The sequence below is a fragment of the Phalangium opilio genome, unplaced genomic scaffold (assembly GCF_054372755.1).
Source record: "Phalangium opilio isolate 3A_F unplaced genomic scaffold, DU_Popi_V2 ptg000042l_1, whole genome shotgun sequence".
Classification (NCBI taxonomy): Eukaryota; Metazoa; Arthropoda; class Arachnida; order Opiliones; family Phalangiidae; genus Phalangium; species Phalangium opilio.
In genome coordinates, this window is record NW_028324166.1 from 2,273,052 (window position 1) to 2,295,480 (window position 22,429).

The window sequence follows — 22,429 nt, forward strand, 5'->3', positions numbered from 1 at the left end:
ATTTCAAATAATTTCCGAAATCTAGACAAGTCCTTGCATTCAAAAGTGGCAAGTTTGGCAAAAGCTTGCAATTTTCTTTAACTTTTTCTCTCATTTCTATTTCCATCGGATTCAAAGAAAAATAAATGAGATGGAATTAATTTTACACTTATTAGGCCTAACAGCGTAAGTTCATAAGATATGTTCCAAACATTTACGAGATAGTCAACTCATTTTTTCGTTTGTTGACGTTGCAATTTACGATATAACTTCGTCACGTAGTAGAACTTCGAGTTCATCGTATTAAAATTAATTTCAAATTAAAGTCATTTGCAAAAATAGAACGGAAAGCACCCGGGTTATGCACCGTGATTGAAGACAAATGAAATAAGGATGGGCGTGCATATTACATAATAAAAGTGCAAAAAAGAGTTATGAAAATGGAGTCGCAACTTTCAATTTATGCAATGGAACTTTTTTAAACTCAGTCTGACTTTGGAACTCGATCTTTGTGGGTCCATCACGTGCGTGATTTCATGCACCAAAAGGCATCGTGTTGAAAGAATTTATTAAATATCTGAAAATTGCCTGATTTTGTTAATTTTTTAAAATTGCCTGATTTTGTTAATTTTTTAAAAATTACTTGACTTTGTTAAATTTCTTGTAATTGCCTGAAATTCTTAAATTTCTTAAAGTTGCCTGACTTATTTAAATTTTTTTAAATTACCTGACTAATTTTATTTTCTTAAAATTACCTGACTAATTTTATTTTCTTAAAATTACCTGACTTTGTTAAATTTGTTAAAATTACCTGACTTTGTTAAAATTCTTAAAACTGCCTGACATTTCTTAAAATCACCTGATTTGGTTAAATTTCATAAAATTCCCTAATTTTTTTGGTACAGAATTAAAATTCCCTAATTTCTTTGTTACAGAATAAAAATTACCTAATTTTTTGGTACAGAATTAAAATCCCCTGACATTTGCATTTGAAGCTTTTTCATTTGACTGACTTGCGGTAACCCTGATAATTATTTCTCATTCAAAAAATGAAACAATTTGTAGACCTACTATACACTTATTACTCCTTTAATATTCTCTCTTGGGAAACACCCAATTACTAAAACAAAGTTATATAATTTGTATCACTTTCGCTTTCAACAAAATATTTTCCAATGTCATCCTTTACGTATAATTTGAATAAATTAGTCTAAAACGAGTGAGATAAATACGGATGGTTTTGCCAAAAATTCATTGTGCTAATTGCCTTTCGTACCGTAGAGTTTGAGGAGATTTTAACGACCAGACTTAATTATATAATTACTATACAGAATGTCGGGAAAATTCACTTGTATCTTTTTGTTATGTTTAGTAATTATGACCTTCAATTATGGCGGCGCTCAGTATTTATCAGATAATTTTCAAGAGAAGTGTTACAACTTCATTGAAAAATACGAAAACTTGAAACAAAATTACGGTAAGTTAAGATAAAAGGTATCTAAGTTAAATCGATGTATGTTTTTGCTTCCAATTGTTTTTATCCAACTTGCTAGTGATTTACTCTTGGTAATTCCATAAGCGAATAACCCGCTTTAAGTGGCCATCATTGGGTCTTTAATGGAACGTAGCCCACCCTTTCCATTCCTGCACCAAAAATACAGGAGAGATATTTATTTCACTAGTTGCGCCGTTCTGGGGTTGAATTTTTTGCCATTGTTGTTATGCTCTGTAAGAAACCTCTTCGGCAATTGAGAACAGGTTTTTATCCCCTTTCGCGTGTCATACTAAAGGGAAGGCTTTCACGAGGGTAATATATCATACAATTTAATACCAAGATGGGATGAGACGGATTATAGGCTGCAGGGGGACAGAAAAGTCTGCTTGAGACATCTAAACTTAATAGTAGATTATCAATTTATGGTAATACACAAAGATAATAATTTCAACTTTTTTTGCGATAGTTCTGGTGCTGTTCTTGGCATCTTACCCATGTCGAAAGGTAAAATCAATTAACTTTAAATGTCACTAATTTTAAATTATACTAAGCATTGAACATTGTGTTTTAGGCAATCCAAGAGACCAGAGGAATATTTAAAATTGGCGACGAATATTTGGCACGAAAGGTACAGTACTTACCATATTATAAACGTAACAAATTATGCTTTAAACTTTCGTAATTACATTAAGTTTAATTACTATATAATTATTTAATTATTTAATTATTACTACAGAAAATTGGTGAAAATGAAGCCAAAAAAGAGGTACATATTTAATTTACTTTTATATAGGAATATTTGAAAGTTTAATTGTCCATCTAAGTGGGAATAAAACCAGTTTTGAGAAAATAAGACTTCATTAAATTGAGAAGATAATTAAGTATGTGGTGAGGGAGTCCATTCAGTTAATTATTTATATTTGTAAATATAAACGAAAATTAAATTTAATGATAGATTTAAACGCTATAGTATTTAGTGTCTATCACGCCAACGTTGATTTGATTTTAATGGATTTTTTAAACTTCAAGGTTTAACCAAAGGCATATTAAAATAACAGAAAGTATAAAGCAGTGAGGAGAGTGTAGATGACGCGTTAAGGATGACGTAATATTAAATGAATACTCGGAAATGGTTCCAAATAATGCATTCATTATTTTAATTAAACGCTCTTTTGATTAAAAAATAAAAAAATTATAGCCCTTGGTATCCCTTTAAAGTAAAGCGCTGATTGATGACAGACACTTGGACGCTACTATTTAAGGCTTTCATTAGTCTACCCAATGTCTAGTTCACTTTCTTTTCTTTACATTTGTCTTTGGTATAACGCTTACAAATCGCCCTAGGGGTTTTTCTATAATCATATAGTAAAATAATATAAGTATATTTTTTTAAATTTATGTAATTATATATTTGAATATATTTCAGGCTTGCCAAAAACTAGCTCCGGTAAGTAATGACAGCTATTTAATTTAACTACACATAACATAGAATGATCATTTGAAGGCATTTACTTCTGGTGGAAGGCGTGCCCCTTTTTTTTCGTACCTTGCAGCTATATTGCTATTAAACTAATTAACAATAAATATTTTATATTATTATGTATGAATAACTTCGCGTACATTAAATTTCATTATTTCCTTTTGTAATAAACAGGTTCTAAATAACGAAACAGGGAAAATGGCCGCCGTAAGTTCAAATAATATGTAGTTTATTGAGCACTAAAGTTTTCTATCGACATAACATTACGTAACACAAGGGGAAAGTTAATTAGTCTAAGTGGTTTGATTGGGACTGAGGTGAATCTTGCTTGTAGGCGTTAAAGCAAGTCTCGGCTTTAGTTTAGTTTAAACATATACCACTAGATGCTCCTCCTGTAGTCGATGAGTGGAGTTGACTGGTCTTCTAAGCTTAACAAAAGCTAGTTTTAGCTCATTAACGAGTTCTGATTGGCTCCCGCCTTTGGCAACGGTAAAATTTGAGTGTAGAAGATGAGCCAGAATTTTAAATATGCCAACATTTGCTTTAAGCAGGGATAGATTTAATGTTAGAAGTAGGAATGGAGAACTGAGTAATCTGAGCGCGCGTCAAAGTTCCGGACCCCCTTCCTTCCACGGGACGGGGGGGTATGAAAGAAGAGGCGGGAGGGTCATAGCGACAGAGGTAAAAAGGAATTACGTATTTTTCGCCGTCACCGTCAGCAACTTCATCAAAACGTAGTTTAAATGAGCCAATAAGATTATTTAAACTTTTCGTTACGTGTTTGAGAGAGGGGCTCTATACTGGGTGGTCTATGAGTCGGAATAACGGAAGTAAATACTAACCGTTCCGTTCTTCATTCCTACTTCTAAAATTTAATCTATCCCTGCTTTAAGTCAGTTAAAAAATTCCTAATCGAAAAATAATTTTCAGAAATGTCTGAAGGATATTTCGGATCGGTATGGAAGTTTGCGAGACCCACATTTTTAAAAAATGAAGAAACATACGTGATGAAAATAACAAAAATACGTTATTTTAAATTATCAACCTTTGATGTTTTAAACCAATAAAAATAGGTACTTTAAACCTTTATATAAGCACAAATGTATAATCAGAGGGAGTAATAAATTTTGTTTACACTTATTGCGAACATTAATTACCATATGGGACTTCAATTAATGCCAGATTTATTTAAATTTAATTCAAAAATTAGTTTGTTTAAGATTATTTCGGAGAACAAGTCATGTTTCTGAAAATACTTCTTAGTGCGTTCGGAGTCGTTTACAAATTCGAGTCGATTATAAAGTCTATCATAAAGTCTATCATAAAGTCTATCATAAGATGGGTATCGAAGTATTTCGGAATTGAAGATTACCCAAATTATGGACTCAAGGACGTCTTTCCATTTGGTCACTTCAGATGTTTCAAATTGACCTCTCCAAAAAAAGGTGTACCACCAACGGCTTGTAAGTACATACAGGTTGTTTCTGATAAGTATAATGATTGCGTTCTTTGGGTTAGACTGAATTAAAAGTGCACTCAAAAAACAAGGGGTCCGAAACATTTACTTGAGGAGATACGGGCCCCTAAAAAAGGAAATTGGAAATTGGCAAGCATGTGGAGGAGTGAGACATTCAGCCTGCCCATCTTGTTAAGACCATTTCAATAGCTTCCAAATTAAAAACGTTAATGAGCCATTTTCTAGAAAAAGTGTACTTTTAAAGGTTGAAGTATAACTATGCTGGTAATGTAAAAGTAGTTAAATTCGTTCATTGACAGTGTTTATTTTATATCGACTCTTGTGCTATTACACTTTGAACAACTTTTACATTGCCAGCTAAGGACCACTTCTACAGTTTGGAGGCTATTGAAATTGTGCAAACAAGATGAGCAGGCTGATATGTCTTACTCTCCACGTGTGCCAATTTCCTTATTTTAGGGGAATGTTTGGTGGCCCGTACCTCAGACACTGAATGTTTTAGACCCCATTTCCTTGACACTTTTCACTTAGTCTGACCCAAGGAACAAACCCTTTAATTTATGACAGACTTATCAGAAACACCTGCATATTTATATCAAAATGTATTTAATATCAAATTAGATGCTTTGGAAACATTAATGGGACTGGCGTCGATATTCCGTGAAGAGGGACTCATGAGTTTAAACCTTATGAATGAAAAAAATGTCTATTTTTATGATCCTGAAATTATAAAGGTATTTCTGTCAAAATATTTAAACAACTAAACAGGTACCGTTACTAAAAATGTAGGTTTTGCTATTGAGTACCAAAGCGGTCAATAAAGCTGGACCTTACAAACTTATGAGCAGTTTCTTGGGCAATGGTTTATTTACGAGGTAAAAACCAATAGAATTCGAGAATGACCGTAATCATTCAAATTGTTAAAATTGTTATTTTAGTCCTAAAGAACTTTGGAAGAAACAGAAGAAATTGATGAACCCCATGTTTCATCTGCAATACATCAAGGAATTTGTACCCATGATGAACACTCATACCAAAAATATGGTGGCTCAATTTCGACGCATTTTGAACGAATCTCATGATGGGATTATCGAAATATCTGAACACGTATTCCGTACAATGTTCTACTTGATAACTGGTAATAGAAGACTATGAAATCATCCTTCGAAGTAGAATATTGTAATGTAGGGTATATTTTGTGTTCGGGTTAGTCTTCTTCGGATCAAAGAAAGGGAATATAGTTGACTTCACAGGATGATTTTCGTGAACTTTTAATTAAAGTTAATTTTAAATTATTATTAATTTGTACAGACGCCGTATTTGATCAGAATGACGTGACTTATCAAGATAAATTGTTTCATTCCGTAAAAAAGTAAGATTTTATCAAGTTTTTCACAAGTTAAATTTAGTTTTTGTCCCTATAACAAACAATACCAGGAGAGAGAAAGAGAAAGTTTTTCAAAATGTAGAGAGAGAGAAAGAGGGAGAGTGAGAAAGAGAAATGCTAGGACGGAGAGAGTGAGAGTAAGGCACAGACAGAGAGAGTTAGAGAGAAAGGCACAGACAGAGAGATTTAGAGAGAAAGGCACAGACAGAGAGATTTAGAGAGAAAGGCACAGACAGAGAGATTTAGAGAGAAAGACACAGACGGAGAGAGTAAGAGTTAGAGAGAAAGACACAGACTGAGAGAGTAAGAGTTAGAGAGAAAGACACAGACGGAGAGAGTAAGAGTTAGAGAGAAAGACACAAACGGAGAGAGTAAGAGAGAAAGACACAGACGGAGAGAGTAAGAGAGAAAGACACAGACGGAGAGAGTGAGACAGGGCAGAGACAAAGAGAGTAAGAGAGAGACAGAGACGGTAACAGAGTCACTATAGTTTCTTTTCTACCTCCTGGCAATGTTTGCTCTTTGATTGTCTGATTTCAGAATAGAAGAAAGCTTCTCTTATCGATTTCCTCGGCCATGGGTTCATTCTGATAGTATTTTCAAAATGACCAAACTTGGCAGAGAATTGACGGAGGCTCTTAATGTTGCAATGGATTTTTTTTACGTAAGAACATTTTGAATATACCGTAAGGATGATTTAATTGTTCAAATTAAAATGCAGACTGAACTGAATAAAAAGAAGTTGAATATGAAGGAGACAAATAATGGAGATCCAAAACTGCACTTCATGGACTTCCTTTTAGACATGATAGAGAAAGATCCGGGATCAATGACAGCCCAACAATTGAAAGATGAATGCATCACAATTATAGCAGCTGTAATTAAAACCACGTAATTTCTACCGCTACCACGTGATCTGCCCTAACCCGCGTAGCACTAGGCACCCTGCAAAGATAGTTAACCCTAAACAGTTGTTGGCCGAGCGAGCAATGTGAACAGCAGACTACGAGTCTTCTCATAACCTAACGAAAGGTCCCTTTGAACTCGCTCGGCCCATTGTTTACAAAGCAGATTCAACTAATAGCTGAAGAAAATACTGAATTGTTTTAAGGGTTTCGATACCAGCGCTGTCGTTTCAACTTATACCCTGTATTTGCTTGGTCTTTACCCGGAGATTCAAGAAAAGGTCTACCAGGAGTTGACGTCCGTCTGTGGAACAGACGTCGAAAGAGAAATTGAATACACCGACTTAAAACACTTAAACTACCTCGAATACGCCATTAAGGTTCGATTTTCGTCATATTTACGAGTGAACAAAGATGAAGTATTGTGGTTTTTTTTTTTTGTTCTTTCAAATCAGGAAGCACTAAGATTGTATCCACCAAGTCTGACATTCGGACGAAAGGTCATGGAAGACATGCAAATTGGTCAAGATAAGAGCTCGTGCAACCAGGGAGGCTACATAAGGGAGATTTATAACGTATTTCTTAAGCCCCATTCTGTTAGAAACGAGATTGAACCTCGGGATCTTTGTTGGGGAAATTTTAACTGGGATGAGACTAGTTTTCAGGGTTATTTTACCTGGGATGAGACTAGTTTTCAGGGTTATTTTACCTGGGATGAGACTAGTTTTCAGGGTTATTTTACCTGCGATGAGACTCGTTTTCAGGGTTATTTTACCTGGGATGAGACTAGTTTTCAGGGTTATTTTACCTGGGATGAGACTAGGTTTCAGGGTTATTTTACCTGAGATGAGACTAGTTTTCACAGGCCTTAGCAGAAAATACCTACGAAAGCGTTTTACAGTGTGAACCGTGGCTGTGGATATCGCTAAGAACTGGTAATGAAGAAGGTTTCAAAACTAGTTAAACAAACCAGTTCTCAACCGACTCCGGTGCAAGTATGAACATAGCTTTAACGCAATTAGCAAGATTCCCAATGTAGAGTTTCCCTGGTTGAACGTCATTCGAATTTTGTTATATCCAACGTTCACATTCGCAATTGATAAATAGATATTTTTACCCACCAGGGGAGCAACTAACGTAATTGCTCTTTGTTTTAATAGGAAATATAAAATTGAAAAAGAATGTGAATTACTACGTTTTGGCAGCGGCGGTTCATCGCGATCCCAGATATTTCCCAAATCCGGAAGTGTTTGACCCTGATCGGTTTAAACCAGAGAATAGCACCATGAGACCACCGTTTTGTTATTTGCCATTTGCTTCCGGTGTCCGCAATTGCATAGGTTTGTTGCTTACAAACTTTTTAATGAGAGAAAGAAATGGCAAGACACCCATTTTTAGTCGATTGAGATGTTACAAAACTTAATTTAGGCCTAATTTGTTGGGTGTTATTTTATCATCATGAAGCTATTGCATACAGAATGATTCTGATTTCCCAAAGAACATTCCCCTTAATTTATGCTAGACTTATCAGTAAAACTGTGTATATATCAAATGAACGTATCACCTTGAACTAATTAAATACGTCATCAGGTCAAGCCTTTGCCATGTTGGAAATGAAAGTTTTGATTGCGGATGTTATAAGGAACTTCCGAGTGACTTCCCAAGCACCCAGAGACAAGATAATTACAAGTTTTCAAGTTGTTTCTAAAGTTCCCAAAATATACATGCATTTTGAGCTCAGAAACAACACGTCGTAAAAATACACACACCTTGATAAAATATAACTTTCTTATGTAATCATTAATTAATAAAATAAAATTAATTTTGAGTCCAAAAGTTCTATAACTGCTGCATGAGTGTAAATTTTGGAAAACATGAAAAGGTTTATGACGTCACAATTTTAAATTATCTTATTGGCTCACTTCAACTACGTTTTGATGACATTGCTGACGGGGACGGCGAAAAATACGTAATTTCTTTTTGCCTCTGTCGCTATGACCCGCCTCTTCTTTCATACCCCTCCGTCCCGTGGAAGGGGGTCCGGGACTTGACGCGCGCCCAGATTACTCTGTTCTCCATTCCTACTTCTAAAATTAAATCTATCCCTGCGAGTATATATTGAATAAAAACATATTTTAATTATCAACCTTTGATGCTATAAATGAATAAAAATGAGTACTTTAGAGACCTTTAGATCATCATAGAGCAAAAAAAATTGATGACACTTTTTTCCGAATATTAATTACCATACCAAAGTATTAATTGGGGACTTGGATTGAATATTGGACTCTTTAGATGGATAAACAAAGAAGGGTCTGCCACTCGATGACTAAGTGTAGTAGAGACTCTTGCGTTAGCTAACAGATCTTACGTAATTCTAATAACTCTTAGATTAATCTATCCAATATATTCAAGCGTCTTTGTTGAATCGAAAGATTAAAGTCTGCTTTCATTTCGATTACAAAAATTATCAGTCACGTTAAGTTCATTTTCAGTTGTTCCGGAGAACAATTATGTCAGTGAAACTATTTCTAAGTGTGTTTAGGGTCATTTATAAATTTGCGTCGATTATAAAGTCTATCATAAGATGGGTATCGAAGTATTTAGGAATTGAAGATTACCCCAATTATGGATTTAAAGATGTCTTTCCATTTGGTCACCTCAGATGTTACAAATTATCCTCTCCAATAAAAGGCGTATCGCCAACGGCTTGTAAGTATTTAACTTGTGTTTAGACGTTGACCTTTTTGACCTTGAACAAGAACCCATAACCTTAGAACGTAAATATCTTAGGGGGTATGAAATTCATGCTTCAGTAGGGGATAATAGAAAAAGGGTGACACTCTGTATCCTCTATAAATACTTTAGTTACGTAACATGAATCTTCCCGGGTTCATGGCACCATTTTGTTTGCTCTTCTACTCATCAAACTTCAGAAGGGTTACTATCGCACCGTGCTGGGGTGAATTATATAACTGTTTGGTATATACCAAATCCTCAGCAATCGATTAACCAACAAACCTTGATTGCCTTGACGTGGGGGGACAAAAACTCACAAACGCATGCATGCGCCTTGGGAAATAGTTAAGCAGCGCTAATAGAGTAATGATGATAGGGGAACTATTTATCGCGTTTGTGATTCGGTTTAGTAACCTTGCGCACTCCAAATGTTAATTCTGATGTTGGGAAGGATCATGTTACAATTACAGTCCCCGCTTTGTGCATGGTACACTTCTTCGACCCATATAACGATTTTAATTTAAAATTAGACACTCTGGAAACATTACAAGGACTAGCGTCAATATTTCGCGAAGAAGGTATCATAAATTTAAACGTTTTGAATGAAAAACATATCTTCGTTTATGACCCTGAAATCTTAAAGGTAATTATTGTCATAGATTAAAACACTGAAGGAACTAAACTGTACTTTTACTAAATGTAGGTTTTACTAACGAGCACCAAAGAAGTTAATAAAAGTGGAATTTACAAATATATTAGAACCATCTTGGGCAATGGCTTAATAACCAGGTAAAGACTATATTAAAGTTCAAGAATGACCGTAATCATTCAAATTGGTGTTTAGTCCTAGAGAACTTTGGAAGAAACAGAAGAAATTGATGAATCCCATGTTTCAACTGCAAAGCATCAAAGAACTCGTGCCCACGATGAACACTCATACCAAAAAATTGGTGGCTCAATTTCGACGCATTTTGAACGAATCTCATGACGGAATTATCGAAATATCAGAACAGATATTCCAAGCTATGTTTTACTTAGTAACTGGTAATAGTCTAATAGAATACCATGAAATCATCCTTCGAAGTAGACTATTGTAATGTCCGGGCTATCTAGGCTCGAATTAAGATTAGGCAAAGAGAATATAGGGAAGGAGTGGAATCTCCCTCTTTCCACAAGCCGAAAATACTTCTTGCCCTAAATATAACTAGAGGTACGAGAGAGTTTCCGGCTTATTCGATTTTGATTGGCCTACCGTCGTGCCACGTGTTTGACGTCATAAACGGAAACTCCTCTGTACTGCGAGCTGCAGATGCGCGATAAAGTTTTACCCCACTTTCCACTTCCTCTCTGTACTCTCTTTGGTTTAGGCAAGGGAATACAGTTGACTCCAAAGGATGATTTTTATTAATTGATTTTAAGTTAAAGTATAATTATCTTTTATAGACGCGGTCTTTGATCAGAGTGACACCATTTATCAGGATACACTATTTCATTGGTTTAAAATGTAAGATTTTATGACGTTTGTTGCAAAATAACCTTTTCATAAAGGGGGAGGCGAGTTAACGTTACCAGTCCTTTTTGTTTGAAGTCATATTTAATGTCTTTGTTGCCCACCACATACATAAAAGGGAAAAGGTGCTCCGAATTTCCTGGTAATGTGTTGTCTATGATATCCTGATTTCAGAATAGAATCCAGCTTCGGTTATCGAATTCCTCGACCCTGGGTTCATTATGATTGTATTTTCAAACTGACTGCAGAGGGAAGGAAAGTCAACAAAGGTCTCGAGTTTGTAGCTGATTTTTTTTATGTAAGTATATATTGTATCAGGAACACATACATTTCTCCTACTTGGAATCTTTAAGCAGTCATCTGATTGAAGGGAAGTGGCAAGGCTTAAAATTGGGTTAAAGGCCGACTTCCAGCAAAAAGTGTTCTAGAAAACTGAAAAACGAGCATCAAGACTAACAATGGAATGGAGCGACCGTGCCATGTGGTTCCTAGAACCACGTGTAAGAACTCGTCGAGTTCGTGAGCTTTCAAGCTGTCTGCTATGGCTGCATTGGTTTGGGCGCAGAAATGACCGAGAACTTGTAAGGTTTTGGGCCGTTTTAGAAACTTTGGAAATTTACTTAAGATTTTAACAAGTCCATGACTTAGAACTTCGTGTATCTCATAATTCAATATTTAAACAATTTCGAGAATAGATCAATAGATGACATTTTTTCCCGTTAAAATCTAAGCCTTTGCGTAGGATACTGAACCTTTTGATAACTGTTGTGTTGCTGACATTTGGATTTGGTGCGCGTGAGTCGAGGCGCAGGTCGCAAACTAGTCGATGTTACGTGATTTCTAAGTTGAAATACATCACGCTTGACGTCAGGGGGGATGGTTTCTACACCGCCTTCCATTTAACTCAAGCAGAAAGGCAAAGAAAGCAGCTTTTTAGAGATTCCAAGTGGAAGAAATGTATTCCTGATTGTACAGAACGTACTGTAAAAACGAGATCGTATTTAATTTTTTGAAACAAATCGCAGGATGCTCTGAATAAAAAGAAAATGAAGATGAAAGATTCAAACGGTGATGTTGTTAAGAAATTCCACTTTATGGATATCTTTTTAGACATGATCGAGAAAGATCCGGATCTAATGACAACTAAACAATTTCAAGATGAATGCTACACATTAATAGCAGCTGTAAGCAGGACCGCTGAATACCTTCCGCTACGTGGCACTCTACTAACGGAACGGGAATAACGCCACGAAGCGGTAGACACATAACCCCTTAGTAAAAATCCTTTCAACAATTCTCAGGGTTTCGACACCAGCGCCACCGCTTCAACGTATATCCTGTACATGATTGGTCTTCACCCAGAGGTTCAAGAAAAGGTCTACCAGGAATTGGTGTCCGTCTTAGGAACGGACACAGAAAGAGACATTGAATACAACGACTTAAAACACTTGACCTACCTCGAAAACGTCATAAAGGTTTGATTTACGTCAGATTTACTAGTGAATTAACAGAGAAAAAACGGGTTTCTTTCTTTCAAATCAGGAAACACAAAGATTGTATCCGTCAGTACCAGTATTTGGACGTACACTTTCAGAAGACATCCAAATAGGTTAAGTTTAAATAAGTTAATCTCTGGACCATTTCGTAAATACGCGTAGAGAAACCAACACACAGGGGCAAGGCCGCCATTGGGGTACAAGTTTATAAGATGTTCCATGAGTATATGACTTCGTAATGCTAGAGACTTACTTAGAGCTAGTTCGAGGACGACATAAACGAGAATTGCAGACTACACTCGGTGGTTAATTTTGCAGGACTTCCATCTAGGTCCTATTTTGTCTGTACTAAGTCTTTGACAGCCCCTCACCAGGCGCCGCTTTATGATAATCTTTGACGTTTCACCTCAGTCACTTCATGACAAGCTCCAGTTTGTAACCAGTGACAAACGTATGGAACATATCTTATGGACTTATTTTACAAACCTTTTCGAATTAAAAAAAGGGGTGCTGGAACATACAAGGGGGTTGACACACGCACTCTCATGATACAAAACCACTACAGCGCAGGCGCCTAAAAGCAAGATGGAAGGCAAATGTTTACCCCCGTGTCTTTCCCGCTTCGTTACGTAGAAATGGTCTATTGGTCTACATTATCATTTATGCTACTTAACATTGTGTAGTTTTACAAATTGAATTGTAAAACTTCACCAGTAACTTATTTCTTTTTTGTACCTATTAGGAAAAGTAACGTTGAAAAAGAACGTGAACTGCAACATCTTAGCAGCGGGTCTTCATCGTGATCCCAGACATTTTCCCAATCCGGAAATATTTGACCCTGATCGGTTCAATCCTGAGAATAGCGTCAACAGACAACCATTTTGTTATATACCTTTTTCATCCGGTGTCCGCAATTGCATAGGTTTGTTGCTTACCTACTTTTTAATGGGAGAATGAAATGGCTAGACAACAACATGTCTAGTGTTTCACTAAGCATATTGATTTAACTTTAAATCAATTAACAGAAGAGTTATGTAAGATTACGTTAATAATTTTGAAGGGTTTTGTTTTTTCTCTAATGCTGTTATAAAACTGTTATCTGGTGATTTCAATCTCCATTTAGTTAAGGACTGTAAAAGTCTCTTTTATGAACTGCACTTAAGGTTCGTACTTGTGAACTAATTAATTACTTGACCAGGTCAAGCCTTTGGTATGTTGGAAATGAAAGTTCTAATTTCGGATATTATAAGGAACTTCCGAGTGACTTCTCAACAACCCAGAGATAAGATAATTATGAGTTTTGACGTTGTAGCCAAAGTTCCCAAAATATACGTACACTTTGAGCCCAGAAACAACACGTCGTAAAAATTCACATCTTGCATCAACTGGAAGAACTTTATTATGTAACCATTAGGCCTAATTATTGTAATAAAAAATCTATAATTTCAGCTGAGATTGCATTTTTATAAAATATCAAAAAATTTAAATCTGAAACATTCTAAGGCGGTTTTCAATTTTTGAGTAACATTGAGATAATTTAAAAGTTCTCTCAATGGATACTACGCGTTAGGCTTGCCTGCGAAGATGAAGCTAGATCGAATACTACCCCATTGGACGACAAGTACCAGCTGACCATTTCGTCCAATAGAGGGGTCCAGCATCACTTCACAGAGATGCATAGAAAAAATGATAATTAAATTTGATATTTTAAAGCAATACATATAAGAACTTTAGACCTTTAGCTCATCACTAATATAACACCATGCACGTGATAAATTAAATTTTGCTGCCAGTGATTGGGAATGTTAATTATCGTACCAAAGTATTAATTGCGGACCTAATTGGTTTACTTGACACATTTTGGAACGTTGTATGAATTAATTGAGAGCGTTTAATACTCATACATCGTAGCTCGAAAATCTACTTATATATAAACCCGTTATTCCTAACCAAAAATCAGTAATCACTTGGCTCTTGTGGAATTTCAAAGTTCAAATGCAAAGGCTTAGAAAGAAATCTTAATTTTTAAATCATATTCGCTCGAGGATGGGGTCTAGTAGTGACTCAGCAGAATCTTCAAGCTTTATTTAAAAAACTAAAGATTAAAGTCTGATTTCATTTCAATGCCAAAAATATCAAACACCTTTACTTCATTTTAAGTTTTTTAGGAGAACAAATCATGATCCTGAAAATATTTTTAAGTGTGTTTGGAGTCATTTATAAATTCGCGTCGATTATAAAGTCTATCATAAAATCAGTTTCCAAGTATATCGGAATTGAACACTATCCCAATTATGGACTTAAGGACTTCTTCCCATTTGGTCACTTCAGATGTTTTAAATTGTCCTCTCCAATAAGAGACGTTCCGGTAATGGCTTGTAAGTATTTGATTATCGTTAACCCATTGACCTTTTGACCTTAAAAGACCAGAGAGAACCCATAAATAGAAATAGAAGGTTTCGGTGATGAGCTGCCATTTTGTATTGGATCGTCGTATGCTTTGTTTTTTACATTTCTGGCCGCCATTTTTCAAGATGGCGTCGGATTGAAAAAAATCATCCTTGATGCTTGCCCACTACTTAGAGTAACGTCCCTGCAATTTCTCAGGTTTTTAGCTAAAGCAGTTTGTCCTGGGCGTTGATAATTAGTCAGACTGTCAGGACTTCGACTTAGATATTACAAATATATTTATTGAAGTTTAATTAACTTTTAAATTAGATATTTTGGAAACATTTATGGGGCTCTCATCAATATTCCGCGAAGAGGGACTCATAAGTTTAAACGTACTGAATGAAAAACATGTCTTCGTTTACGATCCTGAAATTATAAAGGTAATGTTGTAACAACCGTCAATGATTGAAATCATCTGAACAACAAAACTTTTAGGTTTTGCTAACCAACACCAAAGAGGTGAACAAATCTGATGTTTACAAATTTATAAGAATTTTCTTGGGCAATGGTTTATTGACCAGGTAAGAAGTATTAGAATTCGAGAATGACCATAACAATCAAATTGATATTTTAGTTCTAAAGAACTTTGGAAGAAACAAAAGAAATTGATGAACCCCATGTTTCAACTGCAAAACATCAAGGAACTCGTGCCCATGATGAACACTCATACCAAAAATGTTGTGGCTCAATTTCGTCGCATTTTGAACGAATCTGATAATGCAATTATCGAAATATCAAAACCGATATTTCGTGCCATGTTTTACTTAATAACTGGTAATAGAACAATATGAAATCATCCTTCGAAGTAGAATATTGTAATGCATGGGTTTTCTGGTTGACTTTCTATGCCTGAAGTCTAGACATCGAAATATAGTTGACTTGAATGGATATTTTTTTTAAATAATTTTAAGTTAATTTATATTTAACTTATACAGATGCCGTGTTTGATCAGAATGACGAAAAGTTTCAGGAAAAATTATTTAATTCCTTTAATAAGTAAGATTTGATCACGCTTGTTACAATTTGATCAGTTAAAACTTAGTTTATGCATGAGGAAGCCGAACAGTACAGAGAATTTGGGAAGCAAGCCGTTTTGGGTAGCATAACATTACAGTACCTCTGGCGCCTCGGCTGTGCGCTGATGTCGGTGTGTGCATGCGCGTGAGACAAAGACCTTCCCCCTTCCATCTTCGACTCTCCTGCCTCTACTTACTCCATGGTTATATTTACAATATGATTTCCTGATTTCAGAATAGAAGAGAGTTTTGGTTATCGAACTCTTCGACCATGGATTTCCTCTGACCGTATTTTCAAAATGACTAAAATGGGAAGAGAAGTCATGGAGGCCCTGAAGGTTATGGAGGAATATTTTATAGTAAGAACATATGACAGGTCGTACTATCTTATTGTTAATTTATGCGTATCAATTTAAATGCAGAGTCAGCTGAATAAAAAGAAAATGAAGATGAAAGAGTCAAACAGTGATGTTCCGAAATTCCATTTCATGGATATCATTTTAGATATGCTTGAAAAAAATCCGGAAGTTATGACAACCCAACAACTTGAAGATGAATGCTACACAATAATATCAGCTGTAATCAGGACCGCTGAATTTCTACCGCTACGTGGTGCTGTGCTACAGGAACACTGTAAAATATAACGCGGGAACAGCGCTACGTAGTGCCAGAGACACAAATGCAATGTATCCTTTAAGTGGTTTATGTTTCAATTCATTAAGGGTTTCGATACCAGCGCTACCACTTCAACGTTTACCCTGTATCTGCTTGGACTTTACCCTGAGATTCAAGAAAAGGTCTACCAGGAGTTGGTTGCCGTCTTGGGAACGGACATTGAAAGAGACATTGAATACAACGACCTGAAACACTTGACCTACCTCGAAAGCGTCATCAAGGTGGGATTGACGTCAGATTTACGAGTGAATTAACAGAGAATGACTAGATTTTTTCTTTCAAATCAGGAAACACTAAGATTGTACCCATCAATTCCGCTTTTCGGACGTAGGCTCACGAAAGACATCCAAATAGGTCAAGATAAGAATCGCTTAGAGTTTCTCGACAATCGAATTGCATAACTTCTTCTTTGTTCTTATTAGGAAACGTAATGTTGAAAAAGAACGTGAACTGCGCTATCTTTATAGCGGGTCTTCATCGTGATCCCAGATATTTCCCAAATCCGGAAGTATTTGACCCTGATCGGTTCAATCCAGAGAATAGCACCAACAGACAACCGTTTTGCTATTTGCCATTTTCATCCGGTGTCCGCAATTGCATAGGTTTGTTGGTACTTTGTCTTGTAAAGTATTGCCCTTTTTCTACCAAGATGGCGCTGTTTCTTACGCATTTCCCGCCAAATTTGATTTTCGCGCTTTTTATCATTCTAGAATAGAAATTTCGTGTAATCATTTCACGAGAATTTCCACTCGCGCAAAGAAAAATTAGAAACTTCGCTTTTTAGTGGGAATTGCGGTTATGGCCACGAATTGACACTTACATTGTGAAATTACTTTAATAGGTCAAGCCTTTGGTATGTTAGAAGTGAAAGTTTTGGTTGTGGATATTTTAAGGAATTTCCGAGTGACTTCTCAATCACACAGAGATAAGATTATTATGAGTTTTGAAGTTGTAGCGAAAGTTCCCAAAATATACTTGCATTTTGAGCCAAGAAACAAGACGTCGTAAAAATACGCATCTTGCATCAACTGTAACAGCTTTCTAATGTAATCATACAAGATTAAAATAAAAAAAATCATCTCTGAAAGAGATCTATAATTGCAGCTAAGTTTGCATTTCAATTTAAAACTTTTCCAGCCCTAAAAATCACAAAAGTGAAAATGAGAACTTTCAGAAAAGTCGCATCGATATGGTAGTTTTAAAAAATCCGTATTAAGTTTATAAGATGACACTACCTATACTTCGTAATGCTAGAGATTTAATGCTCGAGCTAGTTCGAGAACGACGGAAGCGAGAATTGAAGTCCTACACTTGGTTAATTTTGCAGTCCATCTTCCTATTTAGTCTGTACTAAGTAACCCTTTGACAGCACCTCACCAGGAGTCGCTTTACGAGAAATAAATATACAAAGCGAGTAATTTAGGATAATTAAAATTAGTTCTAAGTACTTGATGGACTTCGGAACAATGATTGAAGTAAGCGTAATTTTTGGACTTTGTACAACGCTCGAAAAAAAACTATTTCTCTAAAACTTTTCGATTGAATTTTAAAAGAGTTAATCATCAAAGGAAAGATTAAAGTCTGATTTTATTCAATTCCAAAATTTATCTCGCACGCACCTTTAGTTTCTTAATTAGTTTATTTCGGAGATCAAGTCATGTTACTGAAAAGACTTTTAAGTGTGTTTGAAATCATTTATAAATCCGTGTCGTGCATAAAGTCTATTCTAAGATCAGTAACGAAGTATTTCAAAACCGAACCCTACCCTAACTATGGACTTCAAGACGTGTTTCCTTTGGGACACTTCAGATGTTTCAAATTATCTTCACCAATAAAAGGGTTATCAATAACGGCTTGTAAGTATTAATTTTAATTCATGTTAAAATTGTGACTTTATTAACATAAGCAAAGAACACTTGTAAGATTAGACCAGACCACGAATATCATGGAAATCAGGAATGCATAAAATAATATTTAGTTTCCATGCTAATTTCTATGCGGGTATTGTGGGCGTGGCTTGATTTCTCTCCGTCTCGCGTCATAATACCGACGTCTTTCTAACCATGATTTCATTGGTTGGGCTTCTGCTCATATTCCTAGCGCATGAGTAATACCCATATCACTGTGACGTAGCAACGAGAGGTCAGAGATAAATTATTCGTGACGCAAAATTTGCCATACATAATGATTAGACTAGCTCCTCCCTCAAAGCCCGCCTAGATAGCTTGAGAAATTAAATATTTTTATTTTGAACTCAGATTTTATGGAAACACTAATGGGACTCGCGTCAATATTTCGTGAAGAAGGACTCATGAATTTAAACATAATGAATAAGAAATTTGTCTACGTTTTTGATCCCGAAATTATAAAGGTAATTTTGTATCAAATAATTGTTAATGATTTACAACACCAACATATAAAATTCCCTACGTAATTTTAAGGTTCTGCTTACGAACACCAAAGAGGTCAACAAGTCTGGGAGCTACAAATTTATAAGAACTTTCTTGGGCAATGGTTTATTAACGAGGTAATGATAGTTAAAATCCGGAGAATGGGTGTAATATTTATGAATCTATTTAGTCGAAGAGAATTTTGGAAGAAACAGAAGAAATTGATGAACCCCATGTTTCAACTGCAAAACATCAAGGAACTCGTGCCCATGATGAACACTCATACCAAGAATGTTGTGGCTCAATTTCGTCGCATTTTGACTCAATCTGATAATGGAATTATCGAAATATCAGAACCGATATTCCGTGCCATGTTCTACTTGATAACTGGTAATAGAAGTCTATGAAATCTTCCTTCGAAGTAGACTATTCCAATGTCTATCCAGGTTTTCATGTTGCTATCTAGAGCTAGTCATTGAAATTTAGTTGTCTTCAAAGGATGATTTTATGAAGGTTGATTAATGTTAAACCATATTTATCTTGTACAGACGCAGTGTTTGATCACAATGACGTGACTTATCAAGATAAATTATTTGAATCCGTTAAAAAGTAAGAGCTAAATTGCTATGGGTAACGTTTGCTCTATGATTTTCTGACCTTAGATTAGAAGAAAGCTTCGGTTACCGTATTACTCGACCATGGGTTTCGTCAGACCGTATTTTCAAAATGACCAAACTGGGCAAAGAGGTCAAAGAGGCTCTCAATGTTATAGAGGAAGTGTTTCTCGTAAGTACAATTAAGATGTCGTATCGTTCCCTTATTCATGTAAATTAATATGCAGGCTGAATTGAATAAAAAGAAAATTAAAATGAAAGCGACAAACAGTGGAGTTTCAAAAGTGCACTTCATGGACGTACTTTTAGAGATGCTTGAAAAAAATCCGGAGCTAATGACTACGGAACAACTTCAAAATGAATGCTACACAATCGTTTCAGCTGTAATTAAGACCACCGAATGTCTACCGCTAGGTGGCGCTCTATGTTGAAAGGCCGTCATAGACAATCCCAATAGTTATTTGAAGAAAAACCAACACACCCCGCCCTTGTGATGTTTGCTTCTCATGTGGAATGAATGGAATGGTCTATTGGAGCAACGCTACGTAGCGCTAGACACTATGGAAAGCCAACACTTTAAGTGTGAAGAAGTTTATCGTTACAATTTATTTAAGGGTTTCGACACCAGCTCAGATACTTCAACGTTTACCCTATACATGCTCGGTCTTTACCCGGAGATTCAAGAAAAGGTCTACCAAGAGTTGACTTCCGTCTTAGGAACGGACACCGAAAGAGACATTGAATACGCAGACTTAAAACACTTAATATACCTCGAAAACGTCATCAAGGTACGATTAACGTCAGATTTACGAGTAAACCAAGAAGAAAACATGTGTTTTTTCATTTCACAATCAGGAAACACAAAGACTGTATCCGCCAATTCCACTATTCGGACGCAAACTCACGGAAGACATCCAAATAGGTCAACTTAAGAACTCGCAAAACCAGGGAGCAAGGAGGATGTATGAGAGGGGAGTTTCGAAGTCAGACAAAATGCTCGTAGTCCCAGCCCCGTTCATAAAACGGTACTGTGCCGTTCCCCAGTTACCATGGTTACCGCAAGAGAGCGTACGTCTCGACCATGCGTTCAAGCCTCCTTGCTCTAGCCTCATGACCTGGTTTATAATTTTAAATATCCCATGTTTCCAACAACGGTGACCTGACGCACTTTTACCAACGGCATGCAGTATCTGCCTGGTTTTGTTACCTCCCCCTTTGCATAATGAGTCTCCTCTCTTATACATCCTCCTTGTAAGGAGCGCTATAACTTATTTGTATTTGTTTCTATAGGAAATGTAAAATTGAAAAAGAAATTGAATTGCAACATCTTAACAGCGGCGGTTCATCGTGATCCCAGATATTTCCCAAATCCGGAGATATTTGACCCTGATCGGTTTAAACCAGAAAATAGTGCAGACAGACAACCGTTTTGTTATTTGCCATTTTCATCCGGTGTTCGCAATTGCATAGGTTTGTTGCTTACAAAACTTTAAAATGAGAGAATGAAATGGCTAGACAAAAATTTTACCGATCATTGATTTAACTTTAAAACAATTAACGAGAGGGTTTTTGAAGGTTATGTTATTAATTTTGAAGGGTTTTTGTTTTAACACTAAAGCTTTTACAAAACTGTTATCTGGTGATTTCAATCTCCATTTAGCAAAGGACAGTAAAAGTCACTTTTGGCCATTGAACTTATGGTTGGTACCTGTGAACTAATTAATTACTTGACCAGGTCAAGCCTTTGGAATGTTGGAAATGAAAGTTTTGATTGCGGATATTATAAGAAACTTCCGAGTGACTTCCCAAGAACCCAGAGATAAGATAATTGTCAGTTTTGAAATTGTAACTAAAGTTCCCAAAATATACTTGCATTTTGAGCCCAGAAACAAGACGTCGGAGTGAAACTTTCGGATGTAACCATTAAAAATTTTTGTAAAATACTTCAAATTCGATGTTCCTTTTCATAATAACAGTAATTAAGCCGAATTTCTTGACAGCTTTTGTAAAATATTATTTGGATTTTTATTAAAATTTGTTTAAGTGTTCTAATTGTACCTGACTAATGGAAATTCAAGAATCTTAATTTATTTGTTGCCATTGAGAAAAGGAGTCAACGTTTCAGTGTCATTGCAAAATTTCAGCTGCTTGGAAAAACCGGTTTGGATCGAGTCATATTGATCAGACTTTATAAAAACAAATTGACTCGATCTGTAGGCTGTGATGATTTCAAAAGCGGCCATTTTGAATCATCTAAACTTTTAAAGTAGTTGTTTCCTTTTATTTATATTTGATTGAGACAGATATCAACTCGGTGATAATCATCATAGCTACAAAAATTAAATGGGTAAAATCGACGCTAAGCCTTGTACAACGAAACCAAAAATTATTAGGGAAAGAGCAGATATATAATAGAGCCAAGTAACACCTTATCATTAAGTTCAAACGACCTTCATCACCACTACTTTCTTTACTATGATGTATATCGCATTGCGTATTCATACGCCTCAACTTTCCCTAAGAAAGTAAGTGCTTCTGGAAATAAATACGGTTAGTTTGCACGTTTTTAATGGGCAATAAAAATTAAAATTTCCATAACATAGAAATGCACAGGTTATAATTAGTACTTGTAAACGGGTATTTTTCCTTCTGGCAAGTTTAAGAGATGTTTACGTTACTTTATGGGCGTTAACGATGATAATTGAGGAAAAATATGTTCGCTAAAGTTGTATATCATTTATTAGTTGAATTTAACCGAATCATTAACGAAAATTAGAATGCATTGCGAGTTAATAGGAAATGAATTTGACTCTAG

The 22,429-nt window shown here is 35.7% G+C and overlaps 4 protein-coding genes across 6 annotated transcripts; all 4 read left to right on the plus strand.

Moving 5' to 3' along the window:
- Positions 1–6,325: 6,325 nt before the first annotated feature.
- On the plus strand, positions 6,326–7,823 carry LOC149678266 (cytochrome P450 4V2-like). The gene is made up of 5 exons (XM_089837028.1): positions 6,326–6,482; positions 6,540–6,695; positions 6,930–7,103; positions 7,179–7,298; positions 7,746–7,823. Exons 1-5 carry the CDS (start codon positions 6,423–6,425, stop codon positions 7,821–7,823), a joined length of 588 nt encoding a protein of 195 aa, XP_089693154.1. The 5' UTR covers positions 6,326–6,422.
- Positions 7,824–10,266: 2,443 nt separating this feature from the next.
- On the plus strand, positions 10,267–13,857 carry LOC149678267 (cytochrome P450 4V2-like). Its single transcript, XM_089837029.1, has 8 exons — positions 10,267–10,506; positions 10,906–10,966; positions 11,147–11,270; positions 11,998–12,156; positions 12,274–12,447; positions 12,515–12,581; positions 13,211–13,390; positions 13,667–13,857. Exons 1-8 carry the CDS (start codon positions 10,341–10,343, stop codon positions 13,831–13,833), a joined length of 1,098 nt encoding a protein of 365 aa, XP_089693155.1. The 5' UTR covers positions 10,267–10,340; the 3' UTR covers positions 13,834–13,857.
- Positions 13,858–14,544: 687 nt separating this feature from the next.
- Positions 14,545–17,697, plus strand: LOC149678268 (cytochrome P450 4V2-like). Of its 3 annotated transcripts, none has more exons than XM_089836261.1 (11): positions 14,545–15,075; positions 15,187–15,299; positions 15,355–15,440; positions 15,494–15,693; positions 15,855–15,915; positions 16,171–16,294; positions 16,358–16,513; positions 16,634–16,831; positions 16,898–16,964; positions 17,033–17,212; positions 17,452–17,697. In XM_089836261.1, the coding sequence occupies exons 2-11, from the start codon at positions 15,204–15,206 to the stop codon at positions 17,616–17,618; spliced, it is 1,335 nt and encodes a 444-aa protein (XP_089692387.1). In that variant the 5' UTR covers positions 14,545–15,075; positions 15,187–15,203; the 3' UTR covers positions 17,619–17,697. The 3 variants fall into 3 exon arrangements, with proteins under 3 accessions (XP_089692387.1, XP_089692385.1, XP_089692386.1); XM_089836259.1 differs by having other exon boundaries at positions 14,545–14,846; XM_089836260.1 differs by having other exon boundaries at positions 14,545–14,846; positions 16,658–16,831.
- A 91-nt stretch (positions 17,698–17,788) lies between these two features.
- LOC149678269 (cytochrome P450 4V2-like) lies at positions 17,789–21,662 on the plus strand. The gene is made up of 11 exons (XM_089836262.1): positions 17,789–18,466; positions 18,869–18,981; positions 19,052–19,137; positions 19,191–19,390; positions 19,549–19,609; positions 19,663–19,786; positions 19,842–19,997; positions 20,229–20,402; positions 20,470–20,536; positions 20,905–21,084; positions 21,350–21,662. Exons 1-11 carry the CDS (start codon positions 18,268–18,270, stop codon positions 21,517–21,519), a joined length of 1,530 nt encoding a protein of 509 aa, XP_089692388.1. The 5' UTR covers positions 17,789–18,267; the 3' UTR covers positions 21,520–21,662.
- The last annotated feature ends 767 nt before the right edge of the window (positions 21,663–22,429 follow it).